Source organism: Strongylocentrotus purpuratus, unplaced genomic scaffold (assembly GCF_000002235.5).
Source record: "Strongylocentrotus purpuratus isolate Spur 01 unplaced genomic scaffold, Spur_5.0 spur5_scaffold_3, whole genome shotgun sequence".
NCBI classification, from domain to species: Eukaryota; Metazoa; Echinodermata; class Echinoidea; order Camarodonta; family Strongylocentrotidae; genus Strongylocentrotus; species Strongylocentrotus purpuratus.
In genome coordinates, this window is record NW_022145609.1 from 4,201,928 (window position 1) to 4,219,604 (window position 17,677).

At 35.5% G+C, this 17,677-nt stretch overlaps 1 protein-coding gene across 1 annotated transcript in view; it reads left to right on the top strand.

The window, feature by feature from the left end:
* Window positions 1-17,476, top strand: part of LOC105440366 (tyrosine-protein kinase receptor Tie-2-like) — a 28,680-nt gene extending 11,204 nt beyond the window's left edge. The window contains exons 2-9 of the mRNA XM_030996633.1: window positions 9,485-9,790; window positions 12,086-12,361; window positions 12,987-13,121; window positions 13,406-13,570; window positions 14,046-14,180; window positions 14,747-14,902; window positions 16,040-16,168; window positions 17,166-17,476. Coding sequence (XP_030852493.1) covers window positions 9,485-9,790; window positions 12,086-12,361; window positions 12,987-13,121; window positions 13,406-13,570; window positions 14,046-14,180; window positions 14,747-14,902; window positions 16,040-16,168; window positions 17,166-17,476 — 1,613 coding nt within the window. The remainder of the gene's footprint in view (window positions 1-9,484; window positions 9,791-12,085; window positions 12,362-12,986; window positions 13,122-13,405; window positions 13,571-14,045; window positions 14,181-14,746; window positions 14,903-16,039; window positions 16,169-17,165) is intronic.
* The last annotated feature ends 201 nt before the right edge of the window (window positions 17,477-17,677 follow it).

The window sequence follows — 17,677 nt, forward strand, 5'->3', positions numbered from 1 at the left end:
CTCGGAAGCTGCAGGGGTTTTAGGCATTAAATTACGGGCAGATAAGCATATTTAGATACCTTATTTGTGACACTGGCAGGTCTCTAACTGAAGTAGGGTCCAGGTGGTTCTGTCCCATGAAGCTCAGCGTTTAAGGCATTTAATTATGGTCAGATGAGCAGTCAGGGACCCGTCTTAGGGCCTTTGGTGAGGTCCAGGGTGTGGAGCCCCCGGAAGCTCAGGGGTTTTAGGTATATAATTACGGTCAGAAGAGCATATTTTGATACCACATTTGTGACACTGGCAGGTCACTCATTCTTTCTTTCTCACTTTCTTTCTTTTTCTCTTTAACATACTTTTTTCAAAAAAGTCAGGGGACTCGAACCCTACCGTTCTGCAGGCCCTAAAATGAAGGCTTCTAAATATGGATATTTTGTTGCCTTATTGTAAATTTGGGAGACTTGTCATTTTCCAACAAAGGCATACAAAAGTATAATTTAACCCCCAAAAAGAGAAAAAAATCATAGAAAATAATGTCATTTCAGAAACATGTTCAAAAAGACCTTATGATTTATGCAACAGGCATGATAGAACTCTAGTGTAGACGGTGATTTGTTATCAAAATTATAAGCTGGTACCTTATGATATTTTCCAATCATCAAATTGTGAGATCCTTAGAAGTTCAAGGAGTAAGTAACGATTTTAAATTATTTATGGCTAAGCAGAAAAGATTTCAAATTGATCTCAATTGTAGTTATGGAACTTCCTATTTGAAACACACAAAGACCAAAACTGAGATTCAATCGAATCAATTAGTTTCATAATGTTCCTTGGATTTTTGTACCGAATTACTTGTAATCGAGAGAAAAAATAACTTTGCATACCTAGCCGAAACTATTTCATGAGAAAAGTTTATGTCATTCTAATCTTATCACAATAGGAATTATGCAGAGTATTGGTTGCTTACAAGCATGCACGTGTTTTCTTAGTAGTCAGGCAAAATAAACCATTAAACCAAACATGGCGATATAATATTATATTATATTCATGTTGATCGATGCACTAACTTTTCTTGGTCATGGGCAAGATTTTGACAAGCGACTGAAAGGGGGCGGGGTGGGGTCGTGGGGGGGGGGGAGAGGGAACTGCCAATGTCCACATTTCCTGAAACATCCCAGAGTACAGGAGAAGAACTGATCAATTGCACTCAGCGCTCAAAATCCTTTGAACTTTCTGCACTACTAAATGTCCAATCACTTGTCCAGTTAATATACCGATATACTAGCCAAAACCAGAAGAATATCTACAATAAAGCATCTTTTTGGCTCAAAAATTATATTTCAAACACTACATCACTCATTAAAATTGTTATCAGAATGAAGTATTTTAATTATCAATCTTTTGCACCAAATACATTGTGATTAGAGGTTTTTAGTTCAAAGTTATCTTTAAAACTCGATGTAAACACACCAAACAGGTCCTTTATACACTAATGCACGTAATATGCATACAGTTTATACACATGTGGGCAAAAATGTTGTTTTTGTGGAAATCAAATCCATAACTTTGGATTGCTATAACTTTTTGTTGAAACGATATATAAACCTCTCCTTCGCACAGAATGTTTTCGTTGTACATAAGCCAATTCCTGGAAAGTTTTGAAAATATTCAATTTTCCGATTTTGATTAGTGGAAAATAATGTTTTTTGATAAAATTCAATTTTTCGAAAAAAATCACAAAAATCATGTTTTTTACTTAAATTTGCGATTTTAATTAATCCCAAATTCTTTAAAATTGGTATCAAAATGTGGATAATTTAACTCTCTTTCATATGACACCAAACCCATAGTGGTTCAAGGTTTCCTTAAAATGTTATTTACAAAATACTATTTTGTCGTCAAAAGGGCCACTTTTTTGGTGGGGGGCGTCCCCCTGGCCACACCCACCACTTAGAACATGCCAGACGGTCAATTTGCTATGTGGAGCTATGCGATCTTCACATCTGTGCACATGAAAATTGGTTTCCTTCCCAGCTAGGTTGACCCCCCCTGGCTCCCGGTCTATGATGAGCGGGTATTTCGGACTTGAGGGCGACGAACCAAGCAGTCAGCTATGTACGGGGGACATCGGTGGTTAAGAGACTTGTAGACCAGTAGTAGGATCTTAAAAGCTATTCTCTGTCGTACATGATGATAACAAATTTGCAGGGAAACCGCTTACTAATTGATATATATGCTAAATTAGTTTATCTATTTGACGGTGATAGATAAAAACGCACGTGTCGCGCACGTGTGCGTAGTCCCATATACATCTTTCTGTGTACGGTGCTTGTAACTTTACCAAGACTGGGCCAAATTTCATATCATTTTGATGATTCCAGAACCTTGCAGTACACACCAATACTTATATGCTAGATGGTCAACCTTTTCTGATCGATTCCACAACGTTTCTTTCACAATGCAATCGCATGACAATAACTAGTCTTTAAATACAGAAAGCTTTGGTCCAGCTCTCCAAAGTCACGATTTTCGAAACATTTCTTCCAGTCGCTCTAGATCGAAATTTCTAAAAGTTTTTTGCTTAAAATGAAACATTGAGAAAAGATTTAGGGTTGCTGAAACTTAGTTCAGTAAGTATAATCGCATTAAATTTGCGTGCGAATATTATCTATCGTGCATATTCTCAAACTCAAGTACTCTGGAAACATTATGAGCTGAGAAGAAATCCTTCTGTTCAGAAATCGAAACGTACTATAGTGACTAATATACCATGTATACTATACTACATCTTAGTCAGGGAATAATAATGTATTGATGATGATTTATAAGAACGCCGTTCTACCAATATGTACGGTGAACATGTACATTATATAGTTGCATATTGTTCATGCAAAATGACCCTGGTGTTGTTGAATAGAATTGAAACGGTACATGCAATGAAAATACATGTACTTCTATTATCATTAAAAAAACTTTCGTTGTACTTTGCCCTCAGCGAGCGTGGTTCAAGGTTGTGATCTACGTCAATTGTGTTGGGGGGGGGCGTTACATACTTACAGGATGTTCACTAGTGTCATAGAAAGAACAAAATCCGTCATGCTTGAAGGGACAAAAATTCAGTCCTTTTCAGCTTATGCGCAGTTAATTTCCTTTTCAGAAGTATTTTGATGACGAGAGAAATGCTTGTTAAATGTGAGGTGTCTTGTTTGCTTGCTTCCAGCGTAGTTGATTCGGAGTTGTCCCCATGCTTATAATATCAGGGTGTTTATGGAAATGTTTAGACCTTCCTTAGATTATATCAATATATATATGATATGATATAACTTTACAAATCACGATATCCACGACTTTCCCAGAATTGGTTTTGACCGTTGTATTACAATGCGGTAGAGATGTTTTTTAGACTTACTACTAATGTAGGATGGGCGATCAAAAAGGGTAGGGGAAGCAAAACTTAAACAAAACATTGATAGACCGGTAGCCTCTACAAAAATGTCAGGAAATCGGCAACTATATAAGTCCAAATAACAATCCAACGTTCGTTGTTGATACCTGAAAAATCACTATCGTATTCAAAAAATGCAAAATACAAATGTACGTGGGGTTTTGAAAGATTGTCATGATGAGTAGTCGCTAACCTATTTCGCACGTTCTGTCTGTCTGGTAAGATGTTGTTAGAATCATATAAATATATCGTCTTTGCTGGACAGTGAGAATGATGACCGTGTTTGAATGCAAACCCCACTCCTCTCTTAGTAATAAGCATAATCAATTAAGGCTCGTACTGTTGTGACCCTATAAGCCCAAAGTTTGCGTGGCTCACACACCATACAGGCCCAGAGGCGGCGCTCCGGGAGGGGGGTACCCTAAAAGTGCGCCTTTTTACATAAAGTGCCACTTTTACCTTGTCAAGTGCCCCTATAACTTTGTAAAAGTGTCCCTCCCCTTTTCACCTCTGATAAGTGCCCCTTTTATTTTGACACGTGCCTCTTTACCCTTGACAAGTTCCCATTTACCTTTACAATGAAGTGTTCATTTTCCATTCGCATAAGTGCCATTTTTAAAGGTAAAGACCAGTATTGGAAACGCCCCAATTTCAAAAAATGAAATGGAAGCTCTCATTACCAATCATGTGAAAGAATATGTTTTGACTAATACATGATGATAAAAAATTTGCCGGGAAACCGCCTACTAATTCATATATTTGGTAAATTTGTTTCTCTCATGGTCTGTGAGAGATATAGGGTAGTCTCATATACATCTTTCTGTGTATAGTGCTTGTAACTTTACGAAGAATGGGCCAAATTTCTTATCATTTTGATGATTCCATAACCTTGCAGATGCTAGATGCTAGATGATCAACCTTTTCTGATCGATTCCACAACGTTTCTTTCACAATGCAATCGCATGACCATAACTGGTCTTTACCTTCAAGGCAGTGCTACGGGAGTGGGTAACCCAAAAGTGCCCCTTTTTACATAGAAAAGGTGCCCTTTGAAGTGCCCGATTGCAGGTACGATAAGTTCCCCTTTTTATTTTGATGAGTGCCCCCTTCACCTCTGATAATTGCTCTATTCAAAAATTGAATAATCAAAAATTTACCGGTGCTCCCCTTCAAACATTTCAAATAGCGCCTAAGTCCATTCCATGGTAGCTGCGACCATGACAATCTCAGAATATGCAGTTCTGATATATAATTTCAAACTGGGAATAGCTACTCGGTCGATAGTAGTCAAGAAACATTGTTTTAAAGCTGAATTAAAATCAGTCTTGAGAGAGAGCTATACAATATAAAGGCGTTGTGGCGTGCGCCTGTAATCCAGCTAACAGTGGAAGTTACAAACTGATTCAGCCGAGGACGCAGGTTCGAAACTGAGTCACGTCTTTCGGATGGTGACGTTAAAAGGTCGGTCCCAGACGTAAATAATCATATCTGATTGATACACGTCTGTAAAAACCTAATTACACACACACACACACACAATTTATTATTTACAATTTCATCACTTTAGACTCAATTTCAACCGCGGCAACGATCATTAAATATTGTAAAATCGAAATTGCTTCCAATATGTTCATTTAAACGAAATTAATGACACCATGCCAAAACTTTGTATTACCTTAAATGTATAAAAAGAAAAAAATATTAGAATCATTCCTGATAATGCAAATCACAATTTCGGGGTGTATGCAGTGTCCTTTTTTTTGCCCCTTCCTCCCCCATTTTGGAAGTCGCTCCGCCACCCCTGTACAGGCATATGAACATATGCGTTTATACGGCAATTTTTTTTTTCGCGGAGGGCTCAACGATGCTTGTACGAATGTTAAATTTGCAGTGACAATAAGTAGAATAGAAAAACTGAAAGTAGGCGCGTACGCAGGGGGTGTTTTGGGGGTTTAACCCCCCCCCCTCAAATAAATTTGTTTTAACAAAACAAAACAAACAAAACTTTTTTGGCGTGTGTGCTAAAGGGAGACCAAAAAATAATCTGGATTTATATAGCGATTAATACTGAATACCGTTTCTCAGCGCTCTACAGATATCATTATAGTATGGTATACCTGTGAATCATCAGCGAACCATTTTTTTCAGTTTTTACGTCTAACATCTCGTGCTGTTTGTACAGATAACCAAAGAACAGAGGAAAAATACGTAAGGAACATGATCTAAACACGCTTGGTAGTTGTTCACGAATTGCATTTATCTTTGAAGTAAATAGTTTACAGTAACATGCCTTTAATTTAGCATTGGGTGCATGTTTTTACATGTCTGAATCCAATCTTAAAGGGAAAATCCACCCTGATATGAAAATGGTTTTAATAGAAGCAGAAATGAGACAGAAATTAAACACAAATTGGCAATTCTGTGACGTATCTTTTGAGGTGCTTTCCATTTGCCCTGTGCACGTACTAAAAGTAATTAAAGATCCACATTTTCCTTTAGGAATATTTTCATTAAACCCTTGTGTGAAACAACTCTATTCTGTCATCAACAAGTGAGGAAAGAAAAGTTTGTAACACTTTCTGTGCATGGGAAATCGGTGAGTAGCTTGCACGATACGTCACAGTGTTGCCAATTTGTGTTTCACTGATTACAACTTCAATAATCCATTATTTTTCTATTTTTAATCTGCTATTGCTCAAACTTTCACAAATTTGTTTCTCTCACTTTCCCCCACTTATTAAAACCAACTTAATATCAGGGTGGAATTTTCCTTTAATAGCAAGTTGCTCTTAAAGAACCAAGAAATACCAAAGGAGTAGATGTGTAAAAGTTTGAACAAAATTGGGACAAATTGGAAAGTTATGAATTTTGGAAAATTGTATTCATTACCCATATGGGAATTTGAGAATTGCCAAATAATTGATTACGATACCTGTGTGATATAGTGCCTGAAAACTCTACCATTTGTTTCAACAAAAATGATAATTGAAATAGACTATTCCATAACAATTTCAAATTGAAATATCCCATACTAGTTAATAGCTAATCAGTGATACAAACAGCACAGAATAAAAAAAAAATTGTTGTGTATTTTCTATTTTTCCAATATAAAAATAGAAGAAAAAGAGTCTTCTTCAATGTGGGAAATACCATCAAAATGTAAAGAAAATAGCAACAATAACTCTGTTCTTCCCTTCCGTTTGCTCACAGGATAGGGAGAAAGGGTTACAGAAAGGAAGAGAGAAAGAGAGAGAGAAAGAGAAGAAATGAATGCAATGAATGCAATGGAGGATAAAATAGGAGGAGGAGGAGGGAGAGGGAATGGAAAGGCGGATGAGAGAAAGCTGGATAAATGGGATGAGAGGAAGTTAGCAGGAAATTAACTCTTTACATGCCATGTAAATATTGTCCTTGTGCCGCTCTGAATTTGGCATTTTTTTTACAAGTTTCCAGTGCAAGAATTGTATACCGGTATCAACACCTGAAAGGTGAAATTTTGCATTAGGCATTGTGTTGCTCAAAACAATTTTTCTGTCGATTGGTGCCTGTTGTTTTGTGCAAAATCGTACATGTGGTAAGCGATTTACCATGCACAGAGACATAGAAAGCAACCAAATAGTTAAGATCAGAGAGGCATGTATTCACATAAATAAAGGGGTGGGGGAATGAGAATATGCTGTAACAATTGTAAAAAAAAAAAAAGGAGATCTGTAAATTGAAACTGATTAGCTCATTCATCTAGCTGTCATGTCAGAGGTGGTTGCAATAATTTTGTATTACAGTGATAAATTCTTATAGATGTGGGTAAAGTCTTAAATATATGATCTTTGTCCTTTTTTCCTGTTTGGTAAAAGCTCTGTGATGTATTAAAGATTGTAAAGGCTACTCACTCTAAGCAAACAATTTTGTGCATTTGATCTGTAACTGATCTGTATTTGTGGAAGAAAAGAATATAAAGGTTGAAATTCAAGAGAAACAAGAATTTCATGCACGAATGTACATGTCATTGAGGGGATGTACAAATTTATGTATCTGTCAAATTCTTTTGCAATATTATATCAAGTCTTGCTAATTCTACAGGTGAAGGTTACTATTTTGTAGTTGGTAGTTGTCTAACTGAAGGTATAATTTGAAATACTGTAAAATGATCTGTTGGTTATATAAGTGTGCTTAAGGATGAAGATTTCTTTCATTGGACTATTTCTATAATTCACCTTTTCAATACCTACTTCATCAAAGTATTTACAGTATACGCCGAAAATCTCCGCAACACGATTACACGGTAAATTTTTTGGATTACACGGGGTACACGATTCACCTAAATCGTGTAGTCGTGTAATCGTGTAAATAGTTATAATGGTTATTAGGGGAATTGGTAGGGTGATTCGACCGGCTCCAACAATCGTTTAATCGTATCTTGCTTACACCACTTGCTTAAAGAGAAGGTTGAGTTCTGGGAAGAGGTGAAAAATAATTTGTGAGCATTACTCATTCTTATTATGCAAGTGTGGAAGAACATCAGTTAAGACATGTTCCCTCAGAAGCATGGCTCTTCAAAATGCCTTCATATTATAAATATGCATGTAACATCGTAAAAATCGGGGGCCGGCTTTTTACGCCACGTGTTCGTGTAGTCCCATATACATCTTTCTGTGCAAGTGTTTGTAACTTTACCAAGACTTGGCCAAATTTCTTATCATTTTGATGATTCCAGAACCTTGCAATACACACAAATTCTTATATGCTAGATGATCAACCTTTTCTGGTCGGTTCCACACCGTTTCTTTCACAATGCAATCGCATGACCAGAACTCAACTTCATCTTTAAACCAAGTAATTGCTCTATACACCAGTTGCCTACATCAGGTAATTACTGTACTTTATATTCGTGTATAGGCCTAAACCTCATCACTTTCTACTAACCTGTATCGTATATTGATCCATGAGACAAGGTAGGAAAACGTCAGAAAGAGGAAGACAGGATAGATGAAATAGTACAGGAAAAAAGATAGCTACGAGGAGAAGAGAACAAATTACAAGGAAATATGGGTTGAAATGGCACGATAAAGATGAGAAAACACTATGCAAGAGAGAGAAAAAGGAAAACGCAAAAAAAAAGTTGACCGGAAGAAAAGAAAGACGAAACATAGTGAAAGAAATAAAAATGAGAAGTAGGAAGGCTATGAAACAGAGCGGAAAAGAGAAAGATAAATAAGGTAAGAGTGGAACACAATGAAAGAAAGAGAGACGAGAAAGATAGGGCAGTGGAAAGATATTGAGAGAAAGAGAGAGAGATAGATAGAGAGAGTGTGTGAGATAGAGAGATAGTGAGAGAGAGAGAGAAAGGAGGGATGAAACAAACATTAGTTGAAAGAAAAGGGGCACCGATTATATTTTAATAGGGGCATTTAACGGAGTTGGTGGGGACATTTATCAAAAGTGAAGAGGGGCACTTCTCGTACCTACTTGTAGATACTTAATTGAGATGAAAAAGGACACTTATGAGAATGGAAAATGGACACTTATTGTAAAAGAAAATAGGAACTCATTGAAGGAAAAGGGGCGCGTGTCAAAATAAAAGGGGCAAGCTTATCAGAGTTTAAAAGGGGAAGGAACACTTTAACAAATCACACATGTCTGGGGGTTATTAGTTCTGATTTGAATATTTTGCTTCTCAAAACATGCTACACTAAAATTTAAATGCATTACGTTGCTGATCAACACAGGGTTAGGTATTGAATGAACATGTATTTTCCCAGTGTACATACACATATGTTTATGATACTAAACTTGGTGTATTAACAAGTGTAATATCTCAATGGCAGTTATGTTAATTTCCAGCTCCAAGTACTACTGATGTGCTTCTACAAATCTGCAATAAAGTTATGATTTCAATAGCTATGTATATTTGCATTCTGGATGCATCTTAATGCAGCAGTACGCTTCTTTGATTATAACTGAGTCTTTCAAATGCAGTTTCTGAATGCGTGGAGAAAGATGTACTCTAAAGTTGAATGTATCAAGCAACAGTAAATTTCTGTTCATTTTTTTATGTTGCAGGTGAGGTTGTTCATATCACAGTGCTGACCGCGGGATACACCAATGTAGGTTCATCTAGTGGTCAGTATCTATGTTACCGCAGTGACCAAGATACAGACGCTACACTATTATTTGGTCGAACGGCACCCATAACAACAGACATATCACCACCACCAGATGTAGGACACTCATTGCCAATCGTCAGACGGGTCATATTCCCTACAGGAGGTGAATGGAATAATGATGGTTTCGGCCCTTTCTACTGTGAGGCTTCTAAACCTGATCGAGATGTTACAAGGGTTACTACATTTTTCCAACGAAATGATGGTAAGATTATTATTCCATTCATTATGATAATAAGTATAGGATTTCCTTAATTTTGTAACATTTATTTTTCGATGTTTACTAAAAAAAAAAAGCTTCCTGTAGTGAAGTAGTCAAAGTGAAGTTCCGAGCATATTCCATGTGAGGTCATTATGAAGTCAATTTAAGGAAAAAAAAGTATTGCTATTGATGATTTTGAAATTCATGAATTGTCTGTCAGATATCCTGTCTCCTTAAAATCTGAACATATAAATATGACAAATTTGTATAAATTATTAACTGAATTATCAAAAGTAATTACAATTGCATTTCCTTTGCTTCATAGAATGTATAGTGTTATCTTTTATAGAATTAATATTTGTACATGTATATTTCATGTACATGTCCGTCATACATAAATAACCAAAATTATTCTCAGTTCAAATCCTGAATTGCCAATGAATGTAATCAATTAATATCCCAAACACCTGATATCAATGTTTTTTCTGACAGATCAGTATCGCGCTTTGTAAATAGGACGAAATAATTCAAATCAATCACAATTTCAACAGATCTATATATTATATTGCCATGTAGAATAGAGAATCAAACATCATATTTTGTTATGCGAGAAAAGTTGAAATGTCATTGTTGATTATTAGTTGTTATTTCTAAAAAATCTTCGCAACGCGGCTTTGTTGTAATGATGTTTTTCTATCAATAAACCATTATCTCTTTCTAACAATATAGACTGAGCTTATATTGCATTTTGGAGATTCCTCAAATATTAGAGGAATCTCCTCAATACAAAGATATATCAAGGTTTAACAACAAATCATGAACACCGTCATATTATTACTCATTGAACTTCACGGAGTGATCCTCTTTCAAAACAATAATATAATAATAATCCGTTTTTTATATAGCGCTCAATACACCAATCCAACGACGTCCCTAAGCGCTTTACATATATATTATTACCCCGGTCATCGGATTCAGGCTTACCCACACACAATGTGTGCACATTTCCACTCCCTGGGGAGCATTACAATGCATTTCTATTGGCCCATTTACACATCCCAAACACAAATTTGAAGAATCATCAATTTTTGTGACTACCATTTACACTACTATAAAAAAACTTATTTAAAAAAACCGTTGAAGTTTAATCATACCGATTTTGTTTGTGAGTAGTGCGCATGCACCACTTGTCGGTGCTCTGCTGCATGCGTTACCATGGAAGCGGGGAGAGTATGTGAGCGATAATGCGTATCTTACCGAAGGTTGCATTTACACACTGCAACAAATCTGTGCAATCTTGGCAGGCGTTTAAAAAAAACTACACTCTCGGGGAGTGTTTCACAAAGACTATGATCGATATAGATTGGACTTGAACTATGGCAGGCTGTTCATGTCACTTTTTTCTCGAACCATTCCTGGCATTGATTTATCAAGGAACGTACACATCATGGTCACACATCTACAGAATTTACATTTTTGTTATTGTTAAGTATTGAAAGAAAAATCTAAAGATCATATCTATGTTTTTTTCCCTCTACTTTTACATCTTGGTTCAGGACTTGTTAAGGGCAGAAATCGCATTTGCAATAGTATAAATCCAAGTCTTGAATATAACTTAAAAATACAATGTAAGAAACTCTCTTTCTTCAACAATGAACTATCAAAAAATGTAAAAACAGGTACTGTGGATTTTTTTGGCAAAGAAGCGTTTATACCGCAAAATGGTTTACTGAGGATCAGGAGTGAGAGTGATTCAATAAACTAGCTTTTGAACATTTTTTGCTTGATAATGGCTATAACAAAGGTTTTGATACATATATACTGAGAATGAATCTGAAAATACCAGAGAACGATTTTTTAAACAAATTTTCAGACTTTTGTGTAAATAGCACATATTTCAAAAGGTTATCATAAAGCAAAGGATGCAGGGTAATGCGTTAAGCCTGAACATGCCCATTTGTGCTGATGTTGTTTACTAACATTAACATTGTCAAACAGAAGTCCAAAGATTTTGACATACACCAGACTAGTTGCGGCAATGTTCGAATATTGAAAATGATCTAAACTTGTTATTGAAAAATATCAACAGGAACAAATTTATTCCAATATGCAAGTAAATATTTTTCTATATATATTTCAATATACATGTACATGTATGCAATTCCTATATAAATGTTTTATTTCCTTCATTGAGTAAATAGCTACAGTGCACATGCCATGTACATTACATGTATGCTAAATGTATTAAAGTTAACCTTTGTTATTTTGTTAATTTATTATTATCATCCCTTTAAACAGCTAAGTTTATATCAAGCGATGGATTGTTTACAAAGACAGTCAATGTGAATGAGACCGGAGTGATGATCAGCATGACTAGGCGTTTTGATCCTGATGCGCATGACAATGTGATTACTTGGATGAAAGATGGAAGTGAGGTTCTTACATCATTTCGTGGGCAGACTGAGATCAGCTTCCCAAACCCAATCCAGACATCGGACCAAGGAATCTATGAGATCTACTATGATAACAAGAGGAATCAAAATAGAGGAGGATTATACAGACTCATCGTCAGAGGTACATGTATGATTTTTTTTCCAGCTGAGTTCAGATTAGGCTTCTTGAAAGGGGTTATATGTTCTCCCAGTCCAAGAGAGTATTGTTTATTTATAATGCTGTAAAAGTGTTGCTTCATACTTTGCCTAGAAATCCAAATTTGTATTCATTAGATCATACAAGTTACATGTGGATGATGATATTTACATATTCATTTATAAATCATTATTAATGAATAAATGAATGTAAAATATTCTTTAAAATGTTGGATTAGAGCAGTCTGGTAGATAATGTCCAAGTCTGATCATTTGTGATGGCGCGTTATTGTAAGATGGACAGCTCTTACTCTTTTGCAAATTTTATTTCAAAAGATTTATGAGACTTAAAATGATACAATTCAGATGTGAGGATATCATTATATGTGATGCGATTTGTACATACGGTTACTTTAAAATTACCCGGATGTAAATTCAGAATGTGACAAAGCCAATGGCATACACTATACTATACTGCTACGCTCGAGAACATTGCTTTGTAACCTCTATTCCGCTTATCTTCTATCTTGTTTCATCTTTGTGAAGATGTAATGTTTAGTGGCATGTATTTTATTAAATTATTTTGTCTCTCTCCCTATATCTCATATTAGAATGCCCTGCTGGTAAGTGGGGTCCTCCTGAGTGTTATGGTATCTGTGATAAATGCTACAATGGTGGAGTCTGTGATGACAAGTCTGGTCTGTGTATCTGTCCTAACAACTTCAAGGGACCGAATTGTTTAGAAAGTAAGTAAGCCTGCAAAACTGTATGTGAGTTAGGTTGAGTTGAGTTGAGGTTTTATTGTCCAAACGTTCAAAATCATTTTTAAGATCATCTGTTTATAATAGATGAATTGAGGAAGATATTTTTTGTCTTATTCCATTTAAAATAAATAGAGTTATATTTAATGTACATTCCAAATATTTTGATATCAGGAAAGCAATCATACTTGAAAATTTTCTCAAGAAATCTTATTTCTTATGCAAGTCTATAAGGTTTTGATTCAAAATTTCAACTATTTTGTTTTCAGTTTGTAGATCTGATGGTGGAAATCGATTTGGATGGAACTGCGAGTTTCGATGTTCATATAGGAGCCCTGTTCCTGCCACACAATGTCATGGGCTTCTGTTTTGCCTACCTGATCCTTATGGATGTTCATGTGACGTCGGTGCCCATGGTCTTGCATGTAACACACGTAAGTCTTCAATATTCTATTGATTGTGCTCAAATTATGATAGTGAAAATACATGTGCCTAGGAGGCCTAAAATTTATCATACATGTACATCTACAATTCTCAGAAAATTGTAATTTGTCTTGGAATATCAAAAGCACATACCATAGTGTGGCTGAGTTCATGAATGAGGTCAGGGGTAACTCAGTGGAGAAGAGAAGGAAAAGGAGAAGAAGAAGAAGAAGAAGAAGAAGAAGAAGAAGAAGAAGAAGAAGAAGGAGAAGAAGAAGAAGAAGAAAAAAAAAAAGAAGAAGAAGAAGACGACGACAAAGGAGAAGAAGTAAGAGAAGATGAAGGATAAAGACAAGTAGAAGAAGAGGGAGGAGGAAAATAAGATAACTTATAAGAAGCTATTGTAACATGCACAATATTTTTTTCTTTCTAATGAATGTATTGTATCTGTCCATCTTGATTTTGTATTTTAAATTATATTTATAGTATGTACCATTGGTACATATGGTCCAGGATGTTCACAGACATGTCACTGTGCAGGCGGTGGTTCATCATGTGACATCTATAGTGGAATATGTGCAGGGGAGTGTCAGACTGGCTGGTCTGGGGACAACTGTCAAAGTAAGTCATGGTCAGCAATGATAACAAATGATATGACAAAAATGCCGTCTTACTGAAAAGTAAGATAAATCAGGATTGTACTTGTACACTGCATGTAGCTATGTAATTGTTGTTCTTTTGTTATTGTCTAACCAAATTGTCTACAGGACTATGGGCGCCTCTATTCTACCCATTTTGAATAAGATCATTCACAATTATATTATCACTTGAGGTTATTATATTTTCTATTTTCGTAGACATACCCACACCAAGTAGTGGTTTGTGGACAACTCCTTGTGTAAAATATGTTCACGTTTATTAAGGAACTGAATGCTTTCTATGATTACATGAATTTAACTAGTGAAGGCTCTGTTAAATTGAAGATTATGTGTAATAATTGTAATCAATTTTGCAAAGAAAAAAATTAAATCACTAGTTCAAATGAAAACAATTTTAAAATTAAAAGTTTGCAAAGAAAAGACTTTTTGCAATAGAAGCAATCTGATTTTTTGTAAAGTACATTTACTATTATTTACTAGTAATAATTGCTAAATTGGGATTTCTAAAATATTTTTTATCATCCCCAGTTCCAGATGAATGTGTAGACGGTTACTATGGATCTCAATGCACTGATAAATGTCATTGCTTGAATGATGAACCATGTGATAAAGATACTGGAGAGTGCCCTGAGCAGAAGTGTGCTCTAGGATACAAAGTACGCAGTGGCCAGGTCAAATGTCAAGGTAAAATACTATAAAGGGTGTTCAAGTTTACATATCAATTCCAATTACTTTATCTCCAGACTACATACACCATGTACATCAAGTATGGTACAGCGTGCATCATACACCAGGATTGTTTTATGTACACATGTATGAGCACTCATAAATGCATGTATGAGCTGTTATATAAATACATGTATGAACACTCATAATTACATGTATGAACACTCATAAATACATGTATGGACACTCATAATTACATGTATGAACACTCATAAATGCATGTATGTGCATTGGTCATATCAAGCACATAAATGTACGTAGTGCTGCGATAGTAAATACATTATTAAAATGTATACTCCGGAGGAGGATTCAAGTATACGAATATAGACTGCTTTGAGGAACATGCATGTTGAAACTGTTGGCCAAGGTAATCTTGAATCTGCCTCAAGAGTTTATTAAACTATGACCTCAAAAATCAGCAGTCATTATTTGTTGTACGATACTCGTTTCCTGTCATTCTACACAAACCAAGTTCTTAGTTTCGACCCTTGAAGCAACAGTGACCTAACCCTAACCCTAAACCTTAACCAAAACCCAATTGCAACCCGAACCCTAACGAATACCTTTGATAAAATACAGCCCGGAACAACTGTTCCAGGAGCAAACGTCTGATAGTATATTTGTAAAGCGCTAAGAGACATTTGTATTAAGCGCTATATAAAAATTAGATATTATTGTTATTATCTCCATAGAATACCTACTAATGCATCACATAGCAATCCTCAACTGTATTCTGTTTCAGAGAGAGGGAGAGAGATCTGTATCCTAGTTATTGTCTTAGCGGAATGAAGAGTTGCAGCCAGCATGGTTGGTCGTCCACCTGAAAGTAGTAATCGAGAGAACAGCAGATCTAGAGGTGGTCCCTGAACTGCTGTTTGCAACAGATTTCTAGTAGTAATGGACCTTTACTTCTTAAGTTAAACTAACTCACAGAAAGAAAATCTATTCGTTTTACCTGATTGAAATAATTATTTGTTTGTGTTTACAACGCTGTTTCCAGTAGACCCAAGCCAAAGTTATCTTTGCCTTTAGTAATCAATGATAATCATTGACCAGATGTTTCCAATAAACATGTCTTTTGTTTTATTTTTTCAGAGTGTGAAGGGGGTACCTTTGGTCTTGATTGTGTTCAGCAATGTCATTGTGCTCCAGAGGCTTGTGAGAAGGAGAGGGGTCTTTGCAAGGGACAATGCCTTGATAGCTGGATTGAACCATACTGTCAAAGTAATTATACCCAGCATATTGTGATCTGATTTGTCTTCTTTTTATGCTGAAAAAACGTTCAGATTAAGAAAACACTTTGGAGTGCATATGAAACTATGTGTGCATGTATTTCATTACGTTTAGCTGTAATTCACAATCTTGCTGAATAGGCTTGTGGAGCAAATACTTTTACCTTAGTTAAAGCAAATTTATTTGCAGAGCTCCTTGAGTGTCTGTACATGCGGATACCGGCGCTATATAAATAACCATTATTATCATTATTATTATTATTATTATTATTATTATTATTATTATTATTATTATTATTATTATTATTATTATTTATTATTATTGTCTGTTGTAGACACTTGAACATGTACACATAAGTTCACAAACTATTTTGTGTTATTTTTCTTTATAAAGTCCATTTCATGTTTTAATGAATTTTCTCCTACCCAATACAAGCAGCGAATCGGTCCAAATGTTTTTCTTAAAATGATTATCGGTTATTGGGAGGTTTTTATAGAACAAACAGTAGTTTCATAAAGCATGTAGGATTTGCATACCAGGACTACTGCATTGATAAATATTACGCAATTGAATTTGAAACACAATAATCAGATCAATATCTCTCCTTGTTTAGGTAATACATGTACAAGTTTATTTGTGTTAGTTTTTTATGATCTTGATTAGTTCGTGATAGAAATATTAATCCAATGAAGTGACTGGGTTGTAATTTTCTAATGCTGTAGACTTGCACATTTGTATTTAATGTTTTTGTTTAATTTGCTTGGTTTGTGACAAAATTATAAATAATTGGTCATTTTTATGAGAGAAATAAATACATTATTTTATTTTTGAATATCATGATTGGCCAATGTTCTAAAAAGTGCATGTAGGATTTGTTTGCCATGTGTATTGTAAGTTGAATGCATAAGGCTCACAGATTTTGTGTTTAAAATTGTGTGTTTTATTTAATGTTCTTCTTTCTTCTTTTTTTCGTCTTGGTTCTTGACAGGAATATCCAGATTGGTTCCAGTGAGAGTGAACCCATACCGACCATCTAGCTTCACATGTTTTGTTGAGGGTATCCTACTTCCCGATGAAGCCTCAGTTGATCTTTACAGACGTACTGGCAGCACCAATGACAGGACAGGAATCACCAGGAGATCTACCACTGTCTCGGGGTCAGAACGGGCTGTTGTCTTTGATGTTGCAAGTGTTTTTCCAGAGGAATATGGGGAATACGTTTGCACCTTTACTGTTGAAAACACCGGCTATCCCAGTACGTCTAATATCAACCCAACTTTTGGTGAGCAAATTGCGTGACATCAGTTTACTCTTGTGTACTACTATAAGATAGCAGTTTAATATAAAGTATGAATTCACTTTCTTTAAATGCAGAATCATTCTCAGTCATGCTGACTGCATACAGGGTTACAGGGGACTGCATCAGTTATGTTGTTGCAGGCTATGATTTCTTGTCAACTTTCATGGCAAATGAAGAGGCAGACGATTGTCCTCCCTCTC